The sequence below is a fragment of the Theobroma cacao genome, chromosome 7, assembly GCF_000208745.1.
Source record: "Theobroma cacao cultivar B97-61/B2 chromosome 7, Criollo_cocoa_genome_V2, whole genome shotgun sequence".
Classification (NCBI taxonomy): Eukaryota; Viridiplantae; Streptophyta; class Magnoliopsida; order Malvales; family Malvaceae; genus Theobroma; species Theobroma cacao.
Genome location: NC_030856.1, coordinates 8,870,750 through 8,896,185, shown reverse-complemented (window position 1 = coordinate 8,896,185; position 25,436 = coordinate 8,870,750). Strand labels below are relative to the sequence as shown.

General features: G+C 34.1%; 2 protein-coding genes across 11 annotated transcripts in view; both read right to left on the bottom strand.

Moving 5' to 3' along the window:
* LOC18594455 (putative disease resistance RPP13-like protein 1) overlaps positions 1–25,436 on the bottom strand; it is a 55,491-nt gene that overhangs the window by 15,417 nt on the left and 14,638 nt on the right. Inside the window, exons 2-16 of one of the 10 annotated variants that reach the window (XM_018124785.1) lie at positions 18,754–22,663; positions 18,563–18,654; positions 18,433–18,469; positions 17,829–17,883; positions 17,066–17,354; positions 14,856–15,767; positions 14,672–14,734; positions 14,486–14,566; positions 13,814–14,035; positions 13,442–13,526; positions 11,097–12,650; positions 10,285–10,677; positions 9,901–9,980; positions 9,686–9,823; positions 8,735–9,573 (exon numbers count right to left, since the gene is read on the bottom strand). In XM_018124785.1, the coding sequence (XP_017980274.1) occupies positions 18,774–22,663 (3,890 nt within the window). In that variant the 3' untranslated portion in view covers positions 8,735–9,573; positions 9,686–9,823; positions 9,901–9,980; ... (10 more) ...; positions 18,563–18,654; positions 18,754–18,773. Of the gene's footprint in view, positions 1–8,734; positions 9,574–9,685; positions 9,824–9,900; positions 9,981–10,284; positions 10,678–11,096; positions 12,651–13,441; positions 13,527–13,813; positions 14,036–14,485; positions 14,567–14,671; positions 14,735–14,855; positions 15,768–17,065; positions 17,355–17,828; positions 17,884–18,432; positions 18,470–18,562; positions 18,655–18,753; positions 22,664–25,436 lie in introns of those variants that run through there. The other 9 variants (XM_018124786.1, XM_018124782.1, XM_018124788.1 and 6 more) reach the window with 9 other exon arrangements.
* On the bottom strand, positions 1,790–3,681 carry LOC108662769 (receptor-like serine/threonine-protein kinase At1g78530). The gene is made up of 6 exons (XM_018124333.1): positions 3,531–3,681; positions 3,083–3,421; positions 2,600–2,854; positions 2,389–2,522; positions 1,920–2,116; positions 1,790–1,793 (listed from the first exon to the last, which is right to left on the bottom strand). Exons 1-6 carry the CDS (start codon positions 3,664–3,666, stop codon positions 1,790–1,792), a joined length of 1,065 nt encoding a protein of 354 aa, XP_017979822.1. The 5' UTR covers positions 3,667–3,681.

Genomic DNA, 25,436 nt, shown 5'->3' with positions numbered 1-25,436 from the left:
ATTAATTTTAAATATTAATATTTATTATAATTTAATATTAATATTTTAAAAAAATTAATATTTTATTAAAAATTGAAATCAAGTGAGAGAAAGAGAAGAGAGAGAAAAATAATATTTTATACTAATAAAGTTGTAAATTTTCAAACTTGTAAGGGGTATTTTTGTCTTTATTAATTTTTAAATTTATTCCTCAATCATGGAATAGCTAATACCATGGGAGAGGATGGTATTAGCTATTCCTTGGTTTTGAAGGATTTTTAAGAATAGTCATTCCATAGGAATGGCTATTCCTTGGATTATTTTTCAACCAAACAAAGGAATAAAAATTCCTTGGGAATAAAGGGGGAATGGCTTAGCCATTCCCCCAACCAAACATGCTATAAAGGATTCTTCTTCTTTGGGGGAATTGGACTATTTAGGGTGGTGAAGGTCAGTATAGCCATGTTAGTGTTTTGAATCATGTTCTTGTTCTGCATGCATGAGCGAAATGGATTTGTTTCTGCAGTGAATAAAGGCAAAACCAAGTTGAAGAAAGAGTAAGGCTATGTGTTCCAACACTTGCATCACAACTATTACTCCTCTCCTTTTGGAAACAATTAAAAATTTAGTAGACAAATTCACAAGTCATTAGGTGACTACTGAAGTATTCATTAATCCCTTCATTCATTGCTCTCTTAATTTTGCTACATCTTTCCAGGGCTTTCCTGGCTTCTTCTTTCCTTACTCTCTCCTTCAAATGAAGCATTTCCTTACTTAATTTCAGCCTTTTGGTATTGACAGATTTCATTATTATCAAATAAATCAATCAAAGCTTATTTAATTATTGATATTCTCAATTTTCCCTTTTTTTAGTTTTCTATTTTGCTGTAGTGGTCCTATTGTTATTTATAGTAAAATAGCTTGTTTATTCTTTTTGGTACAAGTACATACAACAAATTGTTTCCTAAAGAAATTGTGAAGTCTAACTTAGGATGTAACAGGTAACTATTATATAGTATCCACACGTATTTGACTTGATAACATAAGATTGGGATACCCTCTATTCGGTAATGAATAGAGTTTGAATAAACTTTTTAATACTCAACTTGGCTTTAGGTAGATTTCGAGGATACCCTAAGCCAGATAATATTTTTTTTGGTTGCTATCTTTCCTAAACCATGCTGCTTGCCTCTTACTTTCCCAAACCCTAGCTATATTTATTTTCTAATAAAAAACGTTTTAAAATTATTCATATGATAAATAAATTTAAGTACCTGAAAAATGTGAGTAAACCTACAAGTATAAAAATACAGCAAAAAAAAAAAAAAAAAGAGAATGAAAAAATTAAAATGATGAGTTTGTTTGGTTTTATGAAAAAATAGATTATTATTTTGTATATTGATTGTGAATTTTTTTAATTCTACAGGTAAGTTTAAAATTTTTGTATGTTTATTTAATAATTAAATAATTATTTTTTAAAATAAAATAAAATAATATAATATATATATATATAGATATATAAACTGCTATGCATTGAATAATAATCCAATAAAAGAATTAAGAAATAGAAATGTAGAAAAATAACCAAATGTAATATTTCTGTCAATGAAAATATTGGTTTATTTACGTAAGAGTTGTAGAGCAATATAAATATTGTATTACTACTTTCATTAAAAAATGAAAAGTATTCATGCATGAAATGCTCGGATGAAACAGGCATATATGTTAGGCTGAATGATCTCAAATAACAGCTTGCTTCCTTATTTATTTTTTTATCTTCATTTAATAAATGTTAATTTTAATGATTTGACTACCTAGTTGTAATCTATAAAAATAGCTTATAAAAGTAATAGACCCAATGTATCGATTATGAATTCTTATTTAATCCAAATTGTAATTTTCTAACCCTATATGAAATTATAAAATCAACAAAATTATGCATGATATTATTTAAAAAGCACTCTTGCTTTTCAGTGACAAAGTTGAGGAAATCAGGAGAGGTATGTAAGACAGTTTGTTCTGTTTCAAGGCACATTAATGCTACATTGAAAGCATTGTTAATCTCATCCACGGGACAAGAACCTAAGCTACTGTCAAGCACATATTCTTCCCTCCTTTCTTCAACAACTCCCTTTACCTGTTCAAGATGGTAATGAAACAGAACATCAGAAACTCTTCCAACTATTTTCTATGAATCTTTAGCCAATATGTACTTGACAGTTGACACAGAAGAAAATGCCTCTGATGAATAGCATACAGATAAAAATAACAAGAATTTTATGAACTCTTTTTAACCAATGACTGGAAGAGATAATTTCACCAGTTTATTGGACATTTAAATGGAGGTAGGCATTATCAAGTAATGGACAATTATGTCAAATTAAATGTTCATGATATTGGAGAACTTACCCATGTAACAAGTTTTGTTCCCTCCTCCAGAAACGCTTCATCTGTTGGCTTTTTTCCTGTTAAAAGCTCTAGTAAAACAACTCCAAAGCTGTAAACATCGCCCTTTGCTGTTGCTCTTCCTGTATCAAAATATTCTGCAGAAGAACAAAGTTTAGTTGTTAAACAGTCAAAAACTAGATGAAAAGAATGACTGTAATTTTGTTCGTCGTACCTGGGGCTAAATATCCAAAGGTTCCAGCCACAAATGTTGAAACATGAGTCTTGTCTGGCTCCATCAATGTGGCAAGTCCGAAATCTGAGACTCGAGCGTCCATGTTCTGATCCAGTAATATATTGCTTGACTTGATATCTCTGTGGATTATATGGGGGATACAATCATGGTGAAGGTATGCTATTCCTCTTGCAGCACCTAATGCTATTTTATATCTTGTTGGCCAATCCAAAACCTTACTGTCCATTGATTTCCCTGCATCACAGATTAATCTATCAGCAACTTTTGATCTTCTGCTTCGGGCATCAAGTCTGATCTTTGAACTTCCAACAAAATCCAACATTCTGGAATTTTGATAGTTTTGAAATTTTGCCCTCTTTTCTTCAAAAAAATAAGAAAAATTATCGACCCTCTTAACTTTGACAAATATGGATGCTGAAAACTTGAAGATAAACCTAGTATTTGAAGAAAAAATGTGCATACCACGCAGAAAAGCATCCAAACTTCCATTAGGCATTAGCTCATATATCAGAAGATTGTAGTGAGGGGCGCTGTAGTATCCGTACAGAGTTACAATGTTGCGGTGCTTGATATCCCCCATTGCTTCCAATTCTCTCTCAAATCCTTTATCTCTATCTTCAGTTCCTCTATTTAGCCTTTTCACGGAAAAGGCCATGGTATCACTTATAATTAATTTGTAAACTGTACCATACCCTCCAGCACCAATGATGTCTTTGTTGCTTAACTTCAATGTCTTCTTTAACAACACATCAGATGAGACAGACTGCAACACTGGAGACCTAAACATCACCATCTTCCCTCCTGCATTCATGCATATGCCAGAAGCTACCAAGTTGGAAAAGCATCATTTTTGCCTCCATCAGAAGTCAAATTATAGGAAAAAAAAGTCATCATTTAGAAGGTTCAATACCTGAGAAACCTTCCTCATAAATCATCGTCTTTCTTTTCCATCGCTTATAAAGGAGAATCCAAAGAATGATCTTCGATATAATAAAGGCAATGCAGCATATGGTGATGTAAAATGCTATGCCCAGATCATATGCCATTTATTTCTGCAAAGCAAGGTGCGAATTAACCAACTTGAAAATTGTTTGGTTTAGCATCACACAAGTAACAGTCACTTCTCTTGAGATGTCAATCATCTAAACAGAATAGAAATTTTATCTGCAGAATCAGGGAACAAACAACAAATAGCTACCATTGACACATTTCTTAAAGCACACACTACTGTTGGAAGTTGTAAACTTAACTTTTGAAACCCACCATAGACAGTAACCAAGGTGCATTAAGAAGATAAAATGAGTTTCAGACTAAAAATCCCAGTTCAACCATCGAAATACATCTTCACCAGCAACATCTCCCAATTATTAGTAGCTAGCTGGCTACCAAACTTTCAAATCAACTCTTACACAGTAACTTTGAAATATTGTGTTGAATTATTGTGTTCAAACTCTCTCTCTCACCTATCTTTTCAAACATAAGAAAGAAGCAAGAAGATAGCAAATTTGGAACATGGCAATGAAAAATCCACTGGAGCTCTGACCCTAGCACAAAGAATCAACAAACCAAGCTCTAGCTATAAATCATTTGTTAAACTAAGCAAAATAAAAGTGAAATGTGATGATACAAAGATGGAAAATGTGAACTAACACTAACTTGCCAGTTGCCAGGAAGACTCCTGGTAAGTAAAGAAGCAGAAATCTTGGAGCTTAGAAGCTTGAACAATCTTCTAAATGGAATACCAGTTGGACCCGGAACTGAAAGTAAAACAGACAACCAAAAAGTGAACAGGAAACAGCCAGCTTGAAGACAGTGCTCATTTATTCATTCAACATTTTCACACAGGTTAGCATATATCTGAGAAACGACCAAACTCGCTTTATGTCTGTACGCTTTCTTTGACATTTTAAGTTTTGGCGCATGTCAACTCCACCTTCGGGTGGAGCTGCGGCTATTTCCTCGTGAATTTTGAGGGGCCACGTCATATGCATATGTGGCGGTCGGTGTATTATGATGCCACGTGTCGAAATTATTTATAAGTGACGGGTAAAGATGGTTGCCTACTGCTGTTACTGTAATCATTGAGCCTTTCCTCCGGGGCATCCCTTTGTACGAAATTCAGAAGTGATTAAAATCAAATCCGAGTAATTAATCATTTAAATTAAATGTAATTTAAGTAAAATAGTTCAATGTAATTGATCTATTGAGTTGTTTAGTCAAAAAATTTAATTCAATTAAATTTTTGATCGATTTTCGATTTTAAAACTTTTAGATCAATTCATTTAAAAAATTAAATTATTTTATATATATTAATATATAAAAAATATTTTTTATATATATCATGACGAATTAATAGTAAATTTAATTAATAATATATTTAAAATATATTAATTTATTATATATACGTAAACAAATCATAATCATAATAATTTAATATTAACTATAAATTTATTTATTTATTTATAAACTTGTATTATAAGATATCTTAATTTTATATAATCGGATCGGATACTCACAAGTATCCTATAATCAAGTACTCATTACCATCCCTAAAGGAGTCATCGAAAGCTAATTCCTACTTTTGGGGAATTGGACTATTTAGGGTAGTGTAGGTCAGTATGGCCACGTTAGTGTTTTGAATCATGTTCTTGTTCTTCATGCATGAGTCAAATGGATTTGTTTCTGCCTTGAATAAAGGCAAACCCAAGTTGTAGAAAGGGTAAGGCTACGTGTTCCAACACTTCCATGATCACAACTCTTAATCCTCTCCTTTTGGAAACAGTTAAAAATTTATTAGACAAATTCACAAGTCATTAGGTGAGTACTGAAGTATTCATTAATCCCTTCATTCGTTGCTCTCTTAATTTTACTATATCTTTCCATGGTTTTACTCGCTTCTTCTTTCCTTACTCTGTCCTTCAAATGAAGCATTTCCGTACTTAATTTTAGCCTTTTGCATTCACAGATTTCATTATTATCAAATAAATCAATCAAAGCTTATTTAATTATTGGTCTTTCTCAATTTTGTGCTTCAAAATACTTCAACAAAATAAAATGATATTTGCAATTTATTTTATTTTATCAAAATTTCTTTAAATATCTTTCTTTCATTTTTTTTTTACTTGGTTAAGTAATTCTTCTCCGTGGATGGAACCCGCATGGTTTTGGAGAATGCCAAAGGAAACATTAAAAAAATTAATCTTTGGTACAATCAAAGAGATAACGTGAAAGGTAAGCCTTTTTGCCAAAAATTTAGACTGCCATGGAAAATAAAGGTAAATGGGCATTAACCAAGCTAGTGGGGTGGGTTCATTTTGGTTCAAATTTTGATTTAATAGTAGGTCCTCTTTTTTTTGGCAAATTATTATTTTATATATAACATATTTATTTAGTTATTATAACAATTTATTAATTTCAATAAACATACTCTAATCAAACATTAGACAATTTTTTAATTTCTTTGTATAGTTTAAAAACTTTAATGTTAGTATGTAGAATAATTGTGAATTTTCTTTTGGGATTCTTTTTTCTAAAAAAAATTCCTTCCTGTTGGTATAAGTATATACTGCAAATAGTTTCATAAAGAAATGTTAGGTATATTAATCACATTTTTTTTGTACTCAGGTATTTTGTTAATTGATTGGTATATGATCTCTTTATTTAAAGTGTAAAGTTTAAATTCATTTTTTTCAATTCTAAAAAAAAATTCACATTTTTGAGTGGTTATAGTAATAAGGAATTTTTTTATATCCTACTGCAAATTAAAATAGAATATATAAGTGAATGAGTTTTAGTCTTTGTCATAGAAAGATATTTTAAAATCTTTTGGCTTCAAAATCAAGTTCCATCATTTGCGAATTTTGTTTTTTAAAAAATAATGCTACTTTATTTGATTTTAACTATTTGACTACTATTCACAAATAGTATGGAAATAATGAACAACATTTTATTAATATTTATTTTTTGTAAGAAAATATGACAATCGATTTATAAGACAGTTTAAAAGAATATATTTTAAATTCCAAAAAATTAAATACCAATGGACTGTACAAGCAAACCTAATAGAAGAAATATTTGGCAATAAACAAATACCTAATTAATAGAATTATAATAAATGTGTTGACATTATGATGTTAAACAATATATTTGCATCATCCAAAACATTATGATGTTATTAGCATATGATAAAATTTTCATGTTTAGGTTTTGTGGACTACCGCAATTGTAAGTCGAGTGAGTAATTAATAGATTTTTGCTGATAATTACTATTCATATTTAAACAAATATAATTTTATCAATATTTTAAATTTAGTTTAAAAATAGTCAAATTAAAGTATTTTGTAAAATGTACCTTTATTTTTTTAGTGAAATATCCTTTTACTATTTATATTTGACAATTTTTTAAATAAATTAAAAAATATGGCGCTAAAATAGTTTATGTTCAATAATTTCTCAAACTTTTTTTCAAATAAAGAAAAGAAAACTCCTTCAACAAAGGCAAGTTATAATTAATGAAAAGTGCAAGCTATATAACTTAGCTATTAAAACTATCAAAAACTTGATATCACCCAAAAACAAATTTAAAGAAAAAAACGAACGAAATTACAACTTCATCATACCAATCACTTATTAATTAGTTTCATCATGATTCATGAGACATTCATTTAATATTTTCTGTAAAAAGCTTGATTAGAAATCTTCAATAAATTTAAGTTTAATCGAATAAAAATTTATTAAGATATTATCGAAATCTCGTCAAAATATAACATTGATTAATTATTACGAATTTTATAAAATAGTTGACTCCATTATTGATTAAGTTGAAGTGTTTATTATAACATGATTGAAATAGAATTTGTTTGTTTGGACTGACCAAGCAAGGGATAGGCGATGCTGATTACCACAAGAACCCACCATTTCCAGCGCTTATCAAGTATCAACATTGAAGGTTGATCAGTGACAGTGGAAGCATCCTCAGGAAGAGGTGTTCCAAGTTCTGCAATGGCATGGTACATTAATTATACATCATACCATAAGAGATGATTGCTGAATTGGTTTTAAGACGAAATGAAGGTTGATTTGTTATGTCTTAAGTTTATTAACACGTTAAAAACAAAATTGAGCATGTATACTATAAGCGAAAATTCTAGGCCTTAACCTTATGGCTGACAGATATGGTACGGTTTATTCTAGATACTGTTAAACTTGTGGCCAGGAACCCAACTGGTGTGAGAACTCGACCCAAAAAAAAAAAAGGAGTGAAAATTCTAGTTTGGGCTATAAATCCTGTGACATAGTGCCTATAAGTACTTGATCCTACAGTGGCAAGTTCATGAAAAGGACTATCAGAAGATCTGCACTTCAAAGCAAGAGGAAGATCAGTTTAACGTTCAAGTTTTACTATTTGTTGTTGGGTTGGGAAGGAGGCGGGCTGCAGAATGGAGAGGTTGCCTTAGGCTCGTAGCTTTATTCTTATATAACTTCAATTGCATCTCCCACTCTTTCTAAAACGGGAAAGAAGAAAGTTTCTAAATTATTTCTGTTAAACCTTTATGAACTGGTATTTCCTGGAACTATAAAACACCGTCATGCAAATGAGAATAAGAACCTCCATCTAACCAAAGGTAATAGTAAAAAGACACTTACTGCCTTGTAAAAATGTGCCTAATGCATCTAAAGAGGCAGAGAGAAGGCTTTCCAAGTGCTTTCTTGAGTAAGCATTTGGAGCTGTTAGCCCGCTACATGTTCTTGGTTTCTCTCGTTCTTAAGGAATGAAGCATGCAATCAGTGTGTAAAACATAAAAACTTAATAACTGGACTCTTGTGATGTACTCTACACATTATTCTTGTGGCAGCAGGACTTGTTCTTATATATTGGATTATTGTTGTTAGATTAGATCCTCTGAACAATTTGTTTGGCACCACCCATAAATTGCCTTATCCACCATCAATTTTCCTTCATGAAGGACTCAGTTTTTGTGACCACTGGGACAACAACTATAATATCCTTACTAACCACTCTAGAGACAATTATTTGGTATTCTTTTTGTTAAATAAAGCTCTGGTCATTGTCGGTTGGTCCTTCAACCCTGCACATACAGTTCCAAATATCCAAGAATACAAACATTGAATCTTATTTATCAAATAACTGTTCAATTCTTCTGTATGCCATTGGCAATCAACAGATGATAAATTTGACAGGGCAACATGCTTCAAACAATGGTTTGCTACACCAATTTTGCATCTCTGTTGTGGTTAGATGTTACTGAAAGCTGAAAGAAAAAATACAACACCTGGGACACGGATAAGAAGCAGTCTCACCGGACTAAAATAACACCCAAAAGAGTAAAAATGTACACACCATAAAAGCTCTAATAACAGGCCTAGTACAATGGTGCCCAAAGGGTGGAGATAATTTAACAGCCTCCCGAAAAACTTGCACCAAATATCAGAGCGACTGAGTATAACCACCAAGCCATTAACATATCAGTTCTATACACTAAAGAGTCAGCAAGGCCATTAACATCCCAACAGATTTTACCAAAGGAGACTTCACCAAGTCTCCTTAAAGCTACAGAATCTTAGTCCAAAAACAAGATGCCATCAGCCAAAGCTCTAAGCCAATGTAGAGAACAAAGCTTATTAAGAAAAATAATCTCATTCACCCACCACCTTTTCTCATTAAAGCCAACCTCATATCTTACTAGCCATGGAGAAGCAGCAGAATAGGAAGCAAACCACCTGAGTAATCCAGAAAAGGCTCTGAAGCATTGCAAGAGGAATTTGATGCAAAGGGGATGAGACCAAAATAGCATCGTCGGAGAAAGTAACTTGCTCCGGAACTCCAAGAACATTGACATAAATATAGAAAATGATTGCCATCCTCCTCAACCTCTTGACACCAGGGTCCTAAACAGTGTTCAGGCGAAAGAGGCATGCCTAAGTATATGAACCTGCCATAATCAGAATATTGTTGTGGTTACAGTTTAGACATGACTCTTCCTGGACTTATGATGTAATGCATCGATTACATATAATTACATTAAATAGGAAAATAAGAGAGACCTGAGTAACCTAAGAAAAAAAAGGGAAAGTAGCAGCAGCAGTGGTGGCAGTAGCAGTGATGAACACACAAATGATCCCTACAAACCCAAAGCAGAATTCAGTCTACATCCCAAGAAAGGTCAGTAACTTCTTATCATCCTGCATTTTCAAGCATTAAAATTAAAATTTAATTAACAGTTATATTTAGATAGGGAACTGAATGAGGTGCTGCCTACCTTGCCGATTGAGAGACCTCAGGTTCTGCAAATATCTTTTGGTAATTTTACTATTGGCACTCATTTCCCTTTCTCAGGACCTATAAACAAAAAGTAAATAAAATCAAATCTTTTCAGACATTTGTCATCAAATAATAATAAATATATCTAAAGGATACTTCACTTTTCCAAGAATCCCCCATTATGTTATCTTATTATTTGTTGCATACAGTAAGACACAGTTAAAACTAGTACATTTTGAAACTCAGATGAGTTCTAAAATTCTGCTGATATTATCTAGATGCAAGTAAATATACTTGGAGACAAGTTTTAGAAATAAGACAGATATGTGAACTATATATGAAACGTTCAAGTAAAAATCATAAAGCAAAGCAAAAATCTCACCAGTTGGCTATAATTGAATTTCTGTGTTTGGATCGTAGAGATTAGCTCCCTGATTGCATACCCATTACCTGGTTAGGACGCATCACCTGAACGCAAATAAGTATCCTGTAGCAAACAGTGATAAACTTTATTGATATACCAATTAGCATCCCCCCTCTCACCCCCTTTTCATTTCCCCAAAAGAATGTATAAGAAAAATAATGCAGTGAAAGTAGGTACAAGTGGCCTAGAGACTTCATCAGTGTTTTATATCCCATGAATTAGTGCTGCAGAAAACTCCACGTTAGTGCCAGGTCAATAATTTGTCACAACAATCCATTCTGCTTTAGTCTTGCCTCAGTAGTTGTTGCACAACCCATCAATTGCTCCATAAAATGATGGATAACGAGCAACCTAATGGAAAAAATTGCCATAGTTATGACTTTAATCATCACCATAATCCACAATAACAAAAATCCCAACAATGGCAGCCTGGTCACAAATCACGATGTTTTCAAGAATTTTATAATGGTGACTTGACAAGTTATCATGCCCACATCCGTTATCCATGTTCATGATGCAAACTTTCAAATCCTATTTTCTTTATATAATATTGACATTTCTTTCACAAAAAAATATCAGGTTGAAAAAATCCATCGGTCTAAATTTCAAATTCAAGCAAAATAAGAAAGAAAAGAGCTATGAAACATAAAAAAGGAACTGTTTTACCAACATAATTAAAGGAAAACTATAAAAGAAGTAAATCCCAAGCTCAAACAACAAAAAATGGGATTAGAAACACAAGTAACATGAAAATAGAGAGAGGCACTTACAGCCTCCAGGACTTCATTGAAATCAGAGATAACAGCATCAGCAACAATCTTGGCACTGTCACAGGCATCGAAGCAAAGCCTCTTCTTGACAGAATCCTGCCACATTGGCTTTGATCTCCTCAATAGGTATATCATTATGACAGCCTCCATCAGCTCAGTCCCATTCAAAACAGCCAAAAGAACCTATAAATGCTGAAGCACAAAAGGAATTAAAAGAAAAAAGAAGTTTTACAAAACTGCAAATACGAACAATTTGAAGCAGTTTGCTTTTCAATTTCACATTTTGGAAGCTGGAGCTATTATGAAAACAGCCAGAACACACATGAGTAATTCCCAATAATAAATTGTCAATAATAATGAATGTATGCAAAATACCAAGAAGAAAAAACAGAATAACTATTAACATAAAAAATTGACACTAAACTAGTAGGAAACTTGATCTTCAGCTTCTTTGGTTCTGGCATGCACTAGAAGAAAAAGGGCTTCAAAATGTCGGAGTTTGTGACCCTATTTATATTTTTTAATATCTTTTATGCACCGTTGATGCTGCGCATGAAGTTTCACAAAAGGATGGCTTCAGAATGTGGAACCCTTGTGTAACATTCTATCTCAGGGGCAAGGCTATGACATCGAGTTGCAATTTTAGTCAAAAAACAATAAAACAACATACCTATTCCCAGCCATTCGTGAGACTTACAAGGAACTAAGGATGAGGCACCAACAGAGAAAAACATTGGTAGAACTCTTGTGTAAAAACTATCGTCTACCATTGTAACACTCCTTTTTGGCCCAATTGATAACAAAGACAAACACCTTCTGAAAAAATGAAGGCATGCACTGCACATATCCAACAAAAGGAAAAAATGTGTTTTCATCTGCAGAAATTTTAAGCATGGCCACAGTCAAGTAACAGAGAAGTTAGATTGCTATCAGCAAGAAAAGAAGATTTAAGGCCTGCTCATGCTGCAATGGGTGGAAGCTTATGGCTTAACATCATCAGAGGAAAGCCATAAAAATTTTCAGTTCCTTTCTTGTATTGAACTCTGGTGGATCTCTTTATTTGCCAAAGAAGAGGACACGGAGAAAGGAGGAAGAGTAGGAAAAAGAGATTAACATTTAGCTTGAATCTATTATACATCTCATAATCTCAATTCAAAAGCACAAGAAAATTAATCCTTTCTGAAGGTCCAATGCAATAGTATACAAACTTTAAAGAGCATAATAATGAAAAAGAAAAAAGAAAACTGAAAGCTCAACTAGTGTATGGCACATTACAAAGTCTATCTATGAAATTTATTACAGGATCGGTGTGAATCTATTAGTCATGATACTACTGATGAATTTTAACAAGTTTTTTTGCAAAGAGAAATGATAAATGAAGCAAATTTTCTAAAAACTTACTCTTACCCAACTGATTCATAGTATTAGAAAAGAAAACCTTGACTGTCAATGACATCAATCGCTCTTTTGGTGGTGACATGTTGCAACGATGTATGTTACCGGGTGCTGCCACTAGTGACACATTTTGCTTCATGTGGAGGCATTGAAGATTCACTGGGATTGACAAAGAGAGATGAGTGCTGAAGGCTGAAGAACCAACATGCAGGGTATGGTAAATGTTTAATATTAGAAGCAGAAAAAGTGGGGCATGAAGAGCCATGGAAGCTGTTACATGAGCTCTTTGCATCTCTGTGTGCCAAGTTGTAAAACAGTTCTGGTGTGAAAAAATAATTCTACACAATACTTGAGAAATGCGATTTAGTTTCAATCAGGGATCATCTGCTTAAACCTATTGTGAATGAGGGTCACAGTTTTGAGAATGAAGATGAGTAACTAATAGCTCCAACCTGAAACTTTGGAATTGATATGCATAAGATTATTTAGCATAAGGGATGTTCCATTGGTGAGGCATATTATCTTAAGGTAGCCTAATAAAAGCTCACCTTTGCTTTGAATTGATTATATAGTCAATAGATTACAACTGGAGGTTAAATTTCATCATTGGTTCTTTCTACTAATGCTCAGATTTCTGCATGTACAACTAGACTAATACTTGGTTAATATATAAACTTTAATTAACTATGATCACAGTGCAAAAAGAAAGGGAGGATTTTCCAATTGACATACCATATATCTACAAGCATGGTAGTTTCTATAATTTTCACCCTTTTTCCCTTCTGTGGCTAATAAGTAATATTCAGCGGGTGTGGAAACATTAATATGTGACTGCTAATGGAAATTGAATACAAAAATAGAATTATACAGGCATAGATCATTTAGAAGGAGGGATTGTTTCCATTGGTGAGGCATATTATCTTAATGTAGTCCAATATATAAAAGCTCACCTCTGCATTGCATTGATTTTATGGCCAATAGATTACAACTGGATGCTGAATTCATCCTCAGTGTTTCCTAATCATGTTCAGACTTCTGTATGTACAAGAAAATCAACACTTGGTGATCATACAAGTTTTAATTAATTGTTCAAAGAGGAAAAGGAGAAAAGATTTTCTCATTGACATAACAAGGATTGAATTTACGAGCAATATTTGTTCTGCCTTTTTCGCTCCTTTTCTATGAAAAACAACTAGTTTTCACTGTTCCTGTTCTAACTAATAAGTAATCTGTTATTAATACATGAGGCACAGGAGATATCTTTACCCACTTCATTTTTTATCCCTTTTTTTTTATAGATCAAGGCAATTAAGCATAAAAACCTTTGAGCAAGGAGAGGTTCTGAAAGCTCTTGTAGTGCTACTATTCCAAATTGGGAACTTCCCGATGACAAGGAAAGTTTGAAAGTTGGTCGGCTGCATCAGTACCACCAATGGGAAGTTGTCCATGACAGATTTGTATACGCACTCCCCGATGTAATAATGGTATACAGATTTTAGCAGCAGAGATCCAAAGTAACATTCAGTTGGTGGGGACACACTCCTCTAAGATGGAAAATCCAATACAACATTAGAATTTTATGGATGAAATTTATTTGCTTCCTCTACATTGTCTCTACGAACTCAGAAAGCAAAAAACTAAATACAAGAACATTATAATACTAAAAGAAAAGAAATTAGTTCACTGTTCAACATACTCAAGGGAAGCATAATTGGCATGGTATAAAGAAAGTTGATAACATAGAAAAGGAAAGAGAGACTTGGATTTTCTTTAACAAAATGGAAATCTCTTGAAATCAAAACAAATATGCTTCTGTATAAACAACTAACAATTTCACAAGGCAAGTATATATGTAATTTACCAAATTAAAACCCAATTTTGTCCATGAAACTGCTTATGTACTCTAACAATCACTTTTCCATTCTTTAATGTACATGACATTTCTTTTAATGGGAATGTACATGACATATAAAAGCAGCGGAAAATCAACTCACCTTCATCCTTGATCTTTTTAACAGTTTCATAAGTCTAAATGACGAATCAGCAAATTCACGGCAAGAGGTTTTTTGAGATATCTGAAGTTAGAGAAGCATAAGTGTTTTAATGGTTAAATGTTGCAGATTGATGAGCATGCTATGTTTAATTGCAAGTGAAATAGGAAAAAAATGAGAAGCTTGTACCTGATCTTTGAATGGAGCTATATATACCAACTACACTTTGTAGCTTTCAATCCTGAAATGTGGCTGTAAATTAATTATCAACAATAACATATCAAAATGACTATTATGTTATATATCTAACAAAAATTAAATGAACGATAATCAGAATTCAATTATCTGGCCTATCTTTGAAATGGTTTAATACCTTTTGCTTTCAATTTCGAGATTTCAACTTCTTTGGGATAATTTTGTTCATTATTGATTTGAACATAAGATATGTCCTTTATCCCTTTTGCATCGTTCTTCTAGCAAAGGACAATCATCAATCTGAAGATGACCAAGCAAGAGAAGCATGTCTCTTAATGGAAGAGATGTGAGCTTAGAGAAATCACTGATCTCTGAAGACTACCAGATGGGGAGGCTTTGAAAGCCCTTGGAGAATAGATATTTCAGGTTTTCAAAATTATGGTGATATCGCTGAGAGGGGGAGGCAGTATCATTCCTATCTCCTATTGTGGAAACAAAACCACTTCTAGACATTCTTCACCATTAATAGACAGTTTTTTAGAAAGCTGAGTCTATGCAGGTGCTGTGATGTCAAGTGATGCTAAGTTGGTAGGGAAAACCTATTCTAGAAAGGATATGTCAGCTGAACAGCCAACCAACGTCAATGCCTTGAGAGAGGTGAAGTTCTGCTAGTATCTTCTTCTTCATCCACCAAACATGGTAAATTCTTGCAATCTTCAATCGTCAATCTTCTTCAAGTCGGAGGTAGGTCATTCGTTAAAACAGAAACCATTCTTGGGCACTGGCAATCTGTATATCTGCAAGGAACATGACCAAATGCGAGACCTTTGGTAGCCTTTGAAGTCATTCACATTTCGTAATTGTTAGGCATTCAAACTTGCAAAGCCTGTCGAGTTGCAAATACTCCTCTTCTGCTTCCTCTGGCTCTAATGATACAAGTACAAGTTGTGAACAATGCAAAATTCTCAGCCAAGGGACAGACATTAGGCTCCCAAGCGATCCCAATTGCTTCACAAATGTTATTCACCCTAACCATTCCTTCAATGCAAAGAGATTCCAACAGTGATCATTTTCTAATTGCCGGTATGATCTGCAATTTTACAATTCATGAGATTCAAGGACAATAAATTTTGTAATGAAGAATTTACTATCCAAGCTGGAAATTTGGTAGTCCCATAATTTTTTATGGTGAGCTTCTTTTAGCTCTTTATGACGACCAAGAAAGTTCTTGCTAGAATTACTAAGTGTTTAGGAATTCCAGAGAATTAAGGAAGAAACAGCAGAGAAAAGAGAAGAATAAGCTTTTCCGAACAGAGTAGAAAAATATTCTGGAATTTAACCACCCGCTCAATACATTTTTCAGTATTTATATGAGGAATTTTAAAATTCAAACTTTCTGGATCCTAAAATGTAGCAACGATTTTCAAACAAATGAATTGAGCCTAAAACTTGGCTCAGCATTCACCATGAAAACCAGTGCCAAGCAACAGAAAAACAAACTGAACCAAACTTGGCTTAAAGCCTTACAAGAAATACTAAACGACATCGTATGAGTAACGGCATAACAGAAGACTAAGTAAAACGACACACTCCTGCAACGTTTCATTAACAAAAAATTCAGTAAAGTAAAAAACAACTCCTGCTTACTGCGTTTTGACGCCAACAGCTACTTCAGAACTTCAAGTTACCGTTGCAACCCGCCATCTGGTTTTCTCCTCCTCAACAACCAACTCAGCTTTTCATCAACCAAATAAAGATCACTTTTCTAACAGTTCTCTTGGCTTTAGTGGCTACTCACATTACTTGTCCAAGGCTACCCAAGGAGTAGCAGCTGAAGGCAGAAGCAAAAACCTTTTGTTTCTGCTGTTGTAAATTTGAAAGAGTTTGTACCAAGGAAATAAGGTGTTATTCTTGGTTTTGTGCGGACAGACAGACAGAGAAAAACAAGTGTTATCCTTGGTATTGAGTATGGGCAGATACAGATAAAAGAAATGTTATCCTTGGTTTCTGCTGGATAAAAAAAACTTAAAGATCTGCATACTAAACTCTCGATGAAGAGACCAAAGTTTGCTGGAAAAACAAAGAGGAAAAACAAAACTCAAAAAAGGCCAGAACTTCAACTCTTCATACATCACTTTTCATTAGGAGAATACATATTTATATAATCAAGAGAGTGAACAAAAATATCTTCAACTGATCACACTATCTGATACATTGCTTCTAAAAATAGACTAAACATAAAATATTTCAACTAATGCTGCACAAACTGTCATTAGAAGGCATGGTGACAGATTCCAAAAGTCAAATATAACTAAGAAACACAAACTGGCAAGTGTACAAATGACCAAAGAAATAATCAAACATTTGGTGAGCAAAAAGTAAACTGACCCTAAATCCAACCAAGCTGGTTTCCAAATGTGTAGAAACTAATCCCCTGTGGCAGCAATGCAGCAAAGACAGCCATAATTCAACGAGTTCAACACCACTTCTTCAACTTCTCTATTTCTTGCATTGTTGTCAAAAGTTGCAATCCACTTCTAACTCATTGAGGCCCAAGTATCAATCAATTTAGCTTCTCATGCATCTTGAGCTTTAACAATGCTCTGCAACCCTAAAATAGAAATCTCACCCTTGAGATTCCGCAAATTCTTCATCTCTCATATCTGATATCCACCACCTTCACCCAAAACAAAATAAGACAGTTTTTAAAGATTGGTTAGTCTACCAATTCCAAAGGGCATTGCTTTCACTGAATTTGTATGACTAATGTCAAGATGATGCAATTTGACTAGAATTTCTATTTTTCAGGTTGACTTTTCTAACTCGTGACATTGCTTTAATAGCAAGGTGTCTAAATTGCAAAGGGTGCATAAGAAGTCAGGTAAAGTTTTGTTTTTCACTGGCATGCAACAATGACCACTTCACCAGTTCTAAAATTTCTATTTGCAATCCTATCCTTCTTTTTAAGTGCACATCAAACGCATCCCTAAGTGCCTAGATTATCTGGAAGTTGAGAATGAAGGTTAGAGAGAGTTCCAACTCAAACTTTTAAAAGTGATACATAAAATGGTTTGCTTAGGAAGGATTGTCTCATTGTTGCCTAATGGCATGCCACCGTTTAATTGTATTGATTATTAGGTCAACAAATTACCTTTGAAGGCCAGAATTCATTCTTCCCTTATTCAGATTCTTGTTCAGGTTTCTGCCTGTACAATTAATGAACACTTCATTATCATTCAAAATTTAATCAACTATTTGAATAGGACGTTGTATATCTATTCACTGAATTTTTTCCAAGTTTCCTTGTGAGATCTAATACCTATTTCCTTTTCTGTCCAGATAATTAGTAATATGTTATTCACACAAGCATAAGACATGCAGAAAATTAAAGTTTGTTACCGAATTAAATGCAGCATCTAACCTACATATATCCAATCTTACATTCCTTTCCTCTGTTTTCAGTTCTTTTCTTTATAAAGCAGTTCCTCCAAAAAATTAAGAAAAGTAAGATAGATTGGAGTATGAGAAATTGTTACACAAAGATCAAATGAGAATGATGTGAAATTAAAAGAATAAAGTGAAGGATGTACTCTAGGTATAGGCAAGTAAAGTATAATTGGCATAGTTTGAAATTGTAAAAAATACAGCAAATTCATCATAATAGAAATGAAGAAAACTCAATAGTATTTTATTAGAATATCAAATCGTTATCAAACCCTAAAAATGTAGATGAAGGTTGCAGAGAATTAACTAACCGCTCCATTCGTCAGCCTCTGCAGCATTTTCATATGTCTGAAAAAAAAAAACGAAATCAATGATGAAGTTGAAGAAAAAGCAGTTGGGTCCTGTAGACTGTTGGAGTTGTATGTGCTTGAGTCTACTAACCAACAATTAATTACACACTGATTCTGCCATTTAGATGAAAAGGTGGGAAGCCTAGTTTCCCACCAAGTTTCCTTCTAAAGCTTTTAAACTGCCTGCAAATAATCATTGACAAAAAAAGGTATAATTAGTTTCATTTTGTTGTTAAAAATAAGAAGCTTCTAAATTATCGTAGGTTTCAAATGGTTTCATACCTGTGACTTTCGCTTTACTATCACACATCAATTTTAATGCAAGGTAAGTGGGCTATCTTGGACCACTCTCGTCCTTTGCCCCTTTTGCACTTTTCCTCTAGCAATGGACAATCTCCAATGCATAACTTCAAAAGTGAGAGAAGCATGTCTTTTTCAGGAAGAAATGTGAGCTTAGGGCAAGAGGAGATGGACAAATGATGAAGAGAGGTTAGGTTTCGAAAGCCTTTGGAGGATAGGCATTTCAAATTTTTGAAATTTTTAATGCTCAATTTCATGAGAGCGGGAGGCAGCATCATTCCTATCTCCTCTGGTGGGAACGCCACCATATTCGGACATCCTCTCCCAGAAATATCAAGTGTTTTAAGAGAGGTGAGTCTATGCAATCCCCACTTAATTAGAGACTCATAATTTCTTGGTACTGAGATTTTAAGTGATGTGAGGTTGGCAGAGATACCCTCTTCTGGAATGGATATCTGATCACCTGACTTATTCCAAACCGTCAATTCTCGAAGAGACGTGAGGTTGGGCATGCAATTGGGCAGGGCTCGCAAATTTTCACATTCAGAGATCCAAAGGTTAGTCAAATTGGTGGTGGGCAAAAACCCTTCCAACGAGACTAGATTTGAACATCTATTTATTTCAATACTCCGAAGATGGTTGAGCTTGTCTAATCCTTGCGGTAAAGATTTAATACCACAATTGCAGAAGCTAATAGATTCAAGACAAGCATTTTCGTCAATTACTTCTGCAATGGATTCGAGCTCTGGGCAGAAAGAAAGGTAAAGCCCTTTAAGCCCTATGGGTAACTTGCCACTTTCTGATAAGGAAGCTAGCTTTAAGCAACCCCGAAGATAAAGACGTCGAAGCTTAACAGGTAATGATAATGATATTAGAGATGGACAGCGAATAATATTCAAATGCTCAAGAAGAGATATGTTAGTGATGCTTATATTTTCTCCTTCATCCACCAAACATCGCAAATTCTTGCAATTTGCAATCTCCAACTTTTTCAAAAGCGGGGGTAAGTTGTTCTTTGCAAAACAAACTATGTTTGGGCAATCTTCAATTTCCATCTCTGTAAGAAATGGGAGAAAATGCTTTCTTATTCTCAAAGAGTCCATCTGGACACCAGCTTCCCATATTCTCAAAGATTCAATATTGCAAAGATTCCCAACTTGAAACAGCTCCTCTTCTGCCTCCTCTACCTCATCTGGCTCTAACAACACAAGTTGTGGACATTCAAAAATTTCCAATTTACGGACAGATCCCAACAGTCCCAACATCTTTAGCGATAAATATGTCAATCCCTCACAATCAGGAAGATCACAATGCTTCAATGTTGTTGATGTTGATACCAGCCTTTCCGTTGGAGTAGAAAACTTTCCAATGTTTGAAAGACGGACTTCTTTTATTGAGAGAAAGTCTGCATCATCTCTCAGCACCAACTCCGCACACTCACATATTTGCAATTTAGACAGCTTTGGAAGGTTTGAAAGTGAAACTACCAATTGTCTACAGAACCTTATTGCGAGCTTCTTTAAGGAATGAAGACGGTTAGGCAACGTTCCCAACAATTGAGGGCAGTCACTGATGCAAAGCTCGACGAGGCTAGGGAATTTCACACCTTGCTCATCAACCAAGTCCCATTCCTTCCATCTTGGCATATGCTCAAAGCTCAAACTCTGTAACGAAGCAAATGCGTTTGATTGATTCTCCCCATAGAACTCAATGCCAACCTTATTTAACTCATCCATTCCAACAATAGAAAGCTTCTTCAGTAACGGTAATTTTCCAAGTGATGGCAGTGATACACAATTTTTACAACCCTTGAGAACCAAAGACGACAAATTTTGTAATGAAAAATTCATCCAAATCGGAAATTTTGTACCACCATAATCCTGGATGAAGAGCTCTTCAAGCTTTTTATGAGGTTCAAGCAAATTCAACACCTCTTCTTCAACTTCTTTATTTCTATTATTATCAAATTCTCTGCTCCACTTTAGTTCTAATGCGCCAAGGCCTGACTTATATATTAACTTAGCCTCCCATGCATCTTGAGCATTAACAATGTTCTCTAACCCTGAGATACAAAGCTTACCTTTGAGATTTAACAAATTCTTCATCTCTTGTATATGATATCCATCACCTTTGCCTAAAACAAAATCAGATAATCTTTGAAGATTGGTTAAGTTACCAATTCCAAACGGCATCCCTTTCATTGAAGACGTATCAGTGATGTCGAGAACATGCAAATTGACTAGAATTTGTAAATTTGAGGGTAGATTTTGAAGCAATCTACACCCATATAATAGTAAAGTTTCTAAATTATAAAGGGTGCAGGTTGAATCAGGCAAGCTTGTAATTCTAGTATGAGAAAAGTCCAAGTAGCGCAAATGTATTAAGTTTTGAAAAAAGTTTGGTAACTCAATGATGTGATACCCTTTCAAAGAAAGAACTCTTAAGCATCGAAGTTTGGGCAGCAAATCAACGAGAACATTGTTACTTAGATAACAATTACCTTCGCATGCCCACGACGATCCAGACAACGGTAGAAAGGTTCGTAAATGCTTTGTTCGATTGAAGGCTTCAAACTTTTTCATTCCATCAAACTCACCACAAACATAAGATGAATGTCGAGTACCTTCCGAAAATCTCAACTGTTTATCATTCTCCAATTTGGAGCATATTTCCCTTGCAACCGCTTGAGCCAGATCATTGACAAGATCATGCATTACAAATCGAGACTTGTTCCTAGTAGATGTTTGAAAAAATGACCTTGATACTAGATCTCGAAAATATTGACTACCTAGAACTTCGAGTTGAGTTCCAGGGCTTGCTGGTTGTAGAAAACCTTCTGCTTTCCATAACAAGATTATCTCCTCCTCCCCGAATTCATAATCCTTATGGAGTATAGAGCAATATCCGAAGCATCGTTTCAAATGTGAAGGAAGATGATGATAGCTCAATCGTAAAGCAGGAATTATGCTACATTTCTCTTCTGGTATGCCCCATATCTCGCTTTCTGATATACCTTTCCATGCCTCATAGTCCAGTCTAGTGCGTAGTAAACCACCGATGGCTTTAGCTGCCAAAGGTAAGCCGTTGCACTTTTTCACTATAATTTCCCCAACTTCTTTTAATTCAGGATGCCCACTAAAATCATTTGCTCTTAATGCATGCTGAGAAAATACAGATAGACAATCCTCCTCTGATAACTGTTGTAGTGGGTAAGCTTCAACAGTGCCCATAATAGAAGAAACATCGTGACTCCGTGTTGTGACGAGAATTTTGGTTCCAACTCCAAATGGAGAGAGTAGGTTGGTCAGCTCCAGATAATTATCGTTCCAGATGTCATCCAGGACAAGCAAAAGCTTTTTCCCGGCCAGCATCTTCTTCAACTCGACTTGAAGTAAATTGAGATCATTGTCATCGGTACAACAACCAGGAGTGATTGACCGTAGAATTCTCTTTGTTATGCCAACGGCATCAAAATCTTCAGAAACGCATACCCATGCCTTGTACTCGAAAGAATTCTCTATACGAGTATCATTGTAGAGAAGTTGTGCAAGAGTTGTCTTGCCAATTCCTCCCATGCCAATGATGGGAATCACAGAAGCTTCATTGTCAGTGCCATCATTGCTCAAAAGCAATTCAAGTAATGCTGCCTTTTCTTCTTGCCTACCGTACACCTGAGTTTCATCCACCAAAGAAGTAGGCTGAAGCCTTTGTATCATTCTATCGGACCTTGATCCCTCATTAATGCCTCGCAATTCCAATTGAGTTCTTTTTGTGGCCAAATCATTTATTCTAGCACTGATCTCTTTAATCTTGGACACCATCTTCTTATTAAACATGAAAGTTTTTGGAGAGAAACGAGTAGGAATGATCTTTTGTACCTTATTTTTGATGCCTTCCTCAAAGGATGTCAGCTTGCGCCTCAAAGCTTCAGTGGCAAACTCGTCCAAAATGTCATCGACATCGTAAGCCAAGTCTTGAAGATCGGCCAACCAGTTCTTCACATACTGATCCTTCATCTGCTTCCCCTCTGCATCATCAAGCACGGCACGGATATCCCGCAGCATCTTTTCCCACTCGTTGAGCTCCTTGCGGATCTGCTTTTCAGTGACAAAGTTGAGGAAATCAGAAGAGGATAACTTGCCAAACAACCCATCAAAGAAAGCTGTGAGAGCGGCCTCCCCAACAACAGACATGATTGTTTTGCTCAGGAAAGAAAGAGAGAAATCAAAAATGGAGATTGAAGTGCGTATGTGGAAAAGAGATGTATTTTGCTGTGTGAAAGTTAAAGGAGTTTGTGAGGGTAGCTTAACAATTGAGTAAGGTATTGACTTGGAGTCGTCGAATTCTCATTCGAAGAAAGACCCCATGTAGTTTCTTAGAGGCCACTGGTAGTGATGGAAAAAGACAAGGAAAAAACTAGCAATGAGTCACCCAAAGCAAATTCTACTTTCAATCAAGCAGTAATCGAGCTTTACAAGATTCTTGTTCTTTTTACCAAACAGCTTATTGAGGTGGGTATTGACTTGGAGTCGTCGACTTCTCTTTCGAAGAATGACCCCATGTGGTTTGTTGGAGCCAGCGGTACCGATGGAAAAAGACAAGGAAGAAACTGGCCGTGAGTCACCGAAAGCAAATTCCCACTTTCAATAAAGCAGTCATCGAACTCTAAAAGATTCTTCTTCTTTTGGGGAATTGGACCATTTCGGGTAGTGTGGGTCAGTATAGCCATGTTAGTGTTTTGAATCATATTCTTGTTCTGCATGCATGGGCGAAATGGATTTGTTTCTCCCGTGAATAAAGGCAAAACCAAGTTGAAGAAAGAGCAAGGCTACGTGTTCCAATAATTTGACCACAACTATTCCTGTCCTTTTGGAAACAATTAAAAATTTATTAGACAAATTCACAAATCATTAGGTGAGTATTTAAGTATTCATTAATCCCTTCATTCATTGCTCTCTTAATTTTGTTACATCTTTCCAGGGCTTTCCTTGCTTCTTCTTTCCTTACTCTCTCCTTCAAATGAAGCATTTCCTTACTTAATTTCAACCTTTTGGCATTAACAGATTTCATTATTATCAAAGAAATCAATCAAACTTTATTTAATTATTGGTCCTCTTCAATTTAACTCTTTAAATTCTTTCTTTTTTATCTTTCTGTACTTGGTTAATTAATTCTTCTTTGTGGATGGAACCCACACGGTCTTGGAGAAAGCAAAAGGAAAGGTGAAAAGAAGAATTTTTGGTACAATAAAAAAGATTCTAATTAGATTAATAGAAGACAAAAGGGAAAGAAAGTTAAGGCTTCTTGTTACCAAAAAGAACCCGAAAGGTAAGCCTTTTTCCCAAAAATTTACACTGTGGCGGAAAATAAAGGTCAACCGGGCACTAACCAAAGCTAGTGGTGGTGGGTTCATTTTGGTTCAAATTTTGATTTAATCGTAGGTCCTCTTTTTTTTGCAAATTTTCATTTTATATATCACATATTTTATTTCATTATTATAAGAATCTATTAATTTCAATAAACATACTCTAGTCAAACATAAGAAAATTTTTTAATTTGTTTATATAATTTTAAAACTTTAAAGTTAGTGTGTGGAAATTTTTTTATTTACTTGCAATTCTCCTTTTTTTTAATTTTCTATTTTGCTATGGTGGTCCTACTGTTATTTATAGTAAAATAGCTTGTTTATTCCTTTTGGTACAAGCACATACAACAAATAGTTTCCTAAAGCAACTGTGAAGTCTAACTTAGGGATGTAGCAGGTAACTATTATATAGTATCCATAAGTATCTGACTTGATAACAAAAGATTTGGATACCCTCTATTCGGTAATAAAGCAACTTTGAATAAGGTTTTTAATACTCAATTCGGGTTTGAGTAGATTTCGAGTATCACCCATAGGATACCCTAAACCCGATAATATTTCTTTTGGTTGCTATCTTTCCTAAACCATGCTGCTTGCCTCTTACTTTCCCAAACCCTAGCTATATTTATTTTCTAATAAAAAATGTTTTAAAATTATTCATATGATAAATAAATTTAAGTACTTGAAAAATGTGAGTAAACCTACAAGTATAACAATATAGCAAAAAAAAAAAAAGAGAATGAAAAAATTAAAGTGATGAGTTTGTTTGGTTTTATGAAAAAATAGATTATCATTTTGTAAAGTGATAGTGAATTTTTTTTAAATTCTACAAGTGAGTTTAAAATTTTTACATATTTATTTAATAATTAAATAGTTCATTATTTTCATTTTAAATATATATATATATATATACTGCCTATGCAATGAATAATAATCCAAGAAAAGAATTAAGAAATAGAAATGTAGAAAAATAACCAAATGTAATATTTCTGCCAATGAAAATATTGGTTTATTTATGTAACAATTGTAGAGCAATGTAAATATTGTATTACTACTTTCATTAAAAAATGAAAAGTATTCATGCATGAAATGCTCAGCTGAAACAGGTATATCCGTTAGGCTGAATGATCCTTATTTATTTTTTTTATCTTCATTTAATAAATGTTAATTTTAATGATTTGACTACCTAGTTGTAATCTATAAACAAGCACATAAAAGTACTGGACACAATGTGTCGATTACGAATTCTTATTTAATTCAAATTGTAAATTTTCTAACCCGATATGAAATTATACAATCA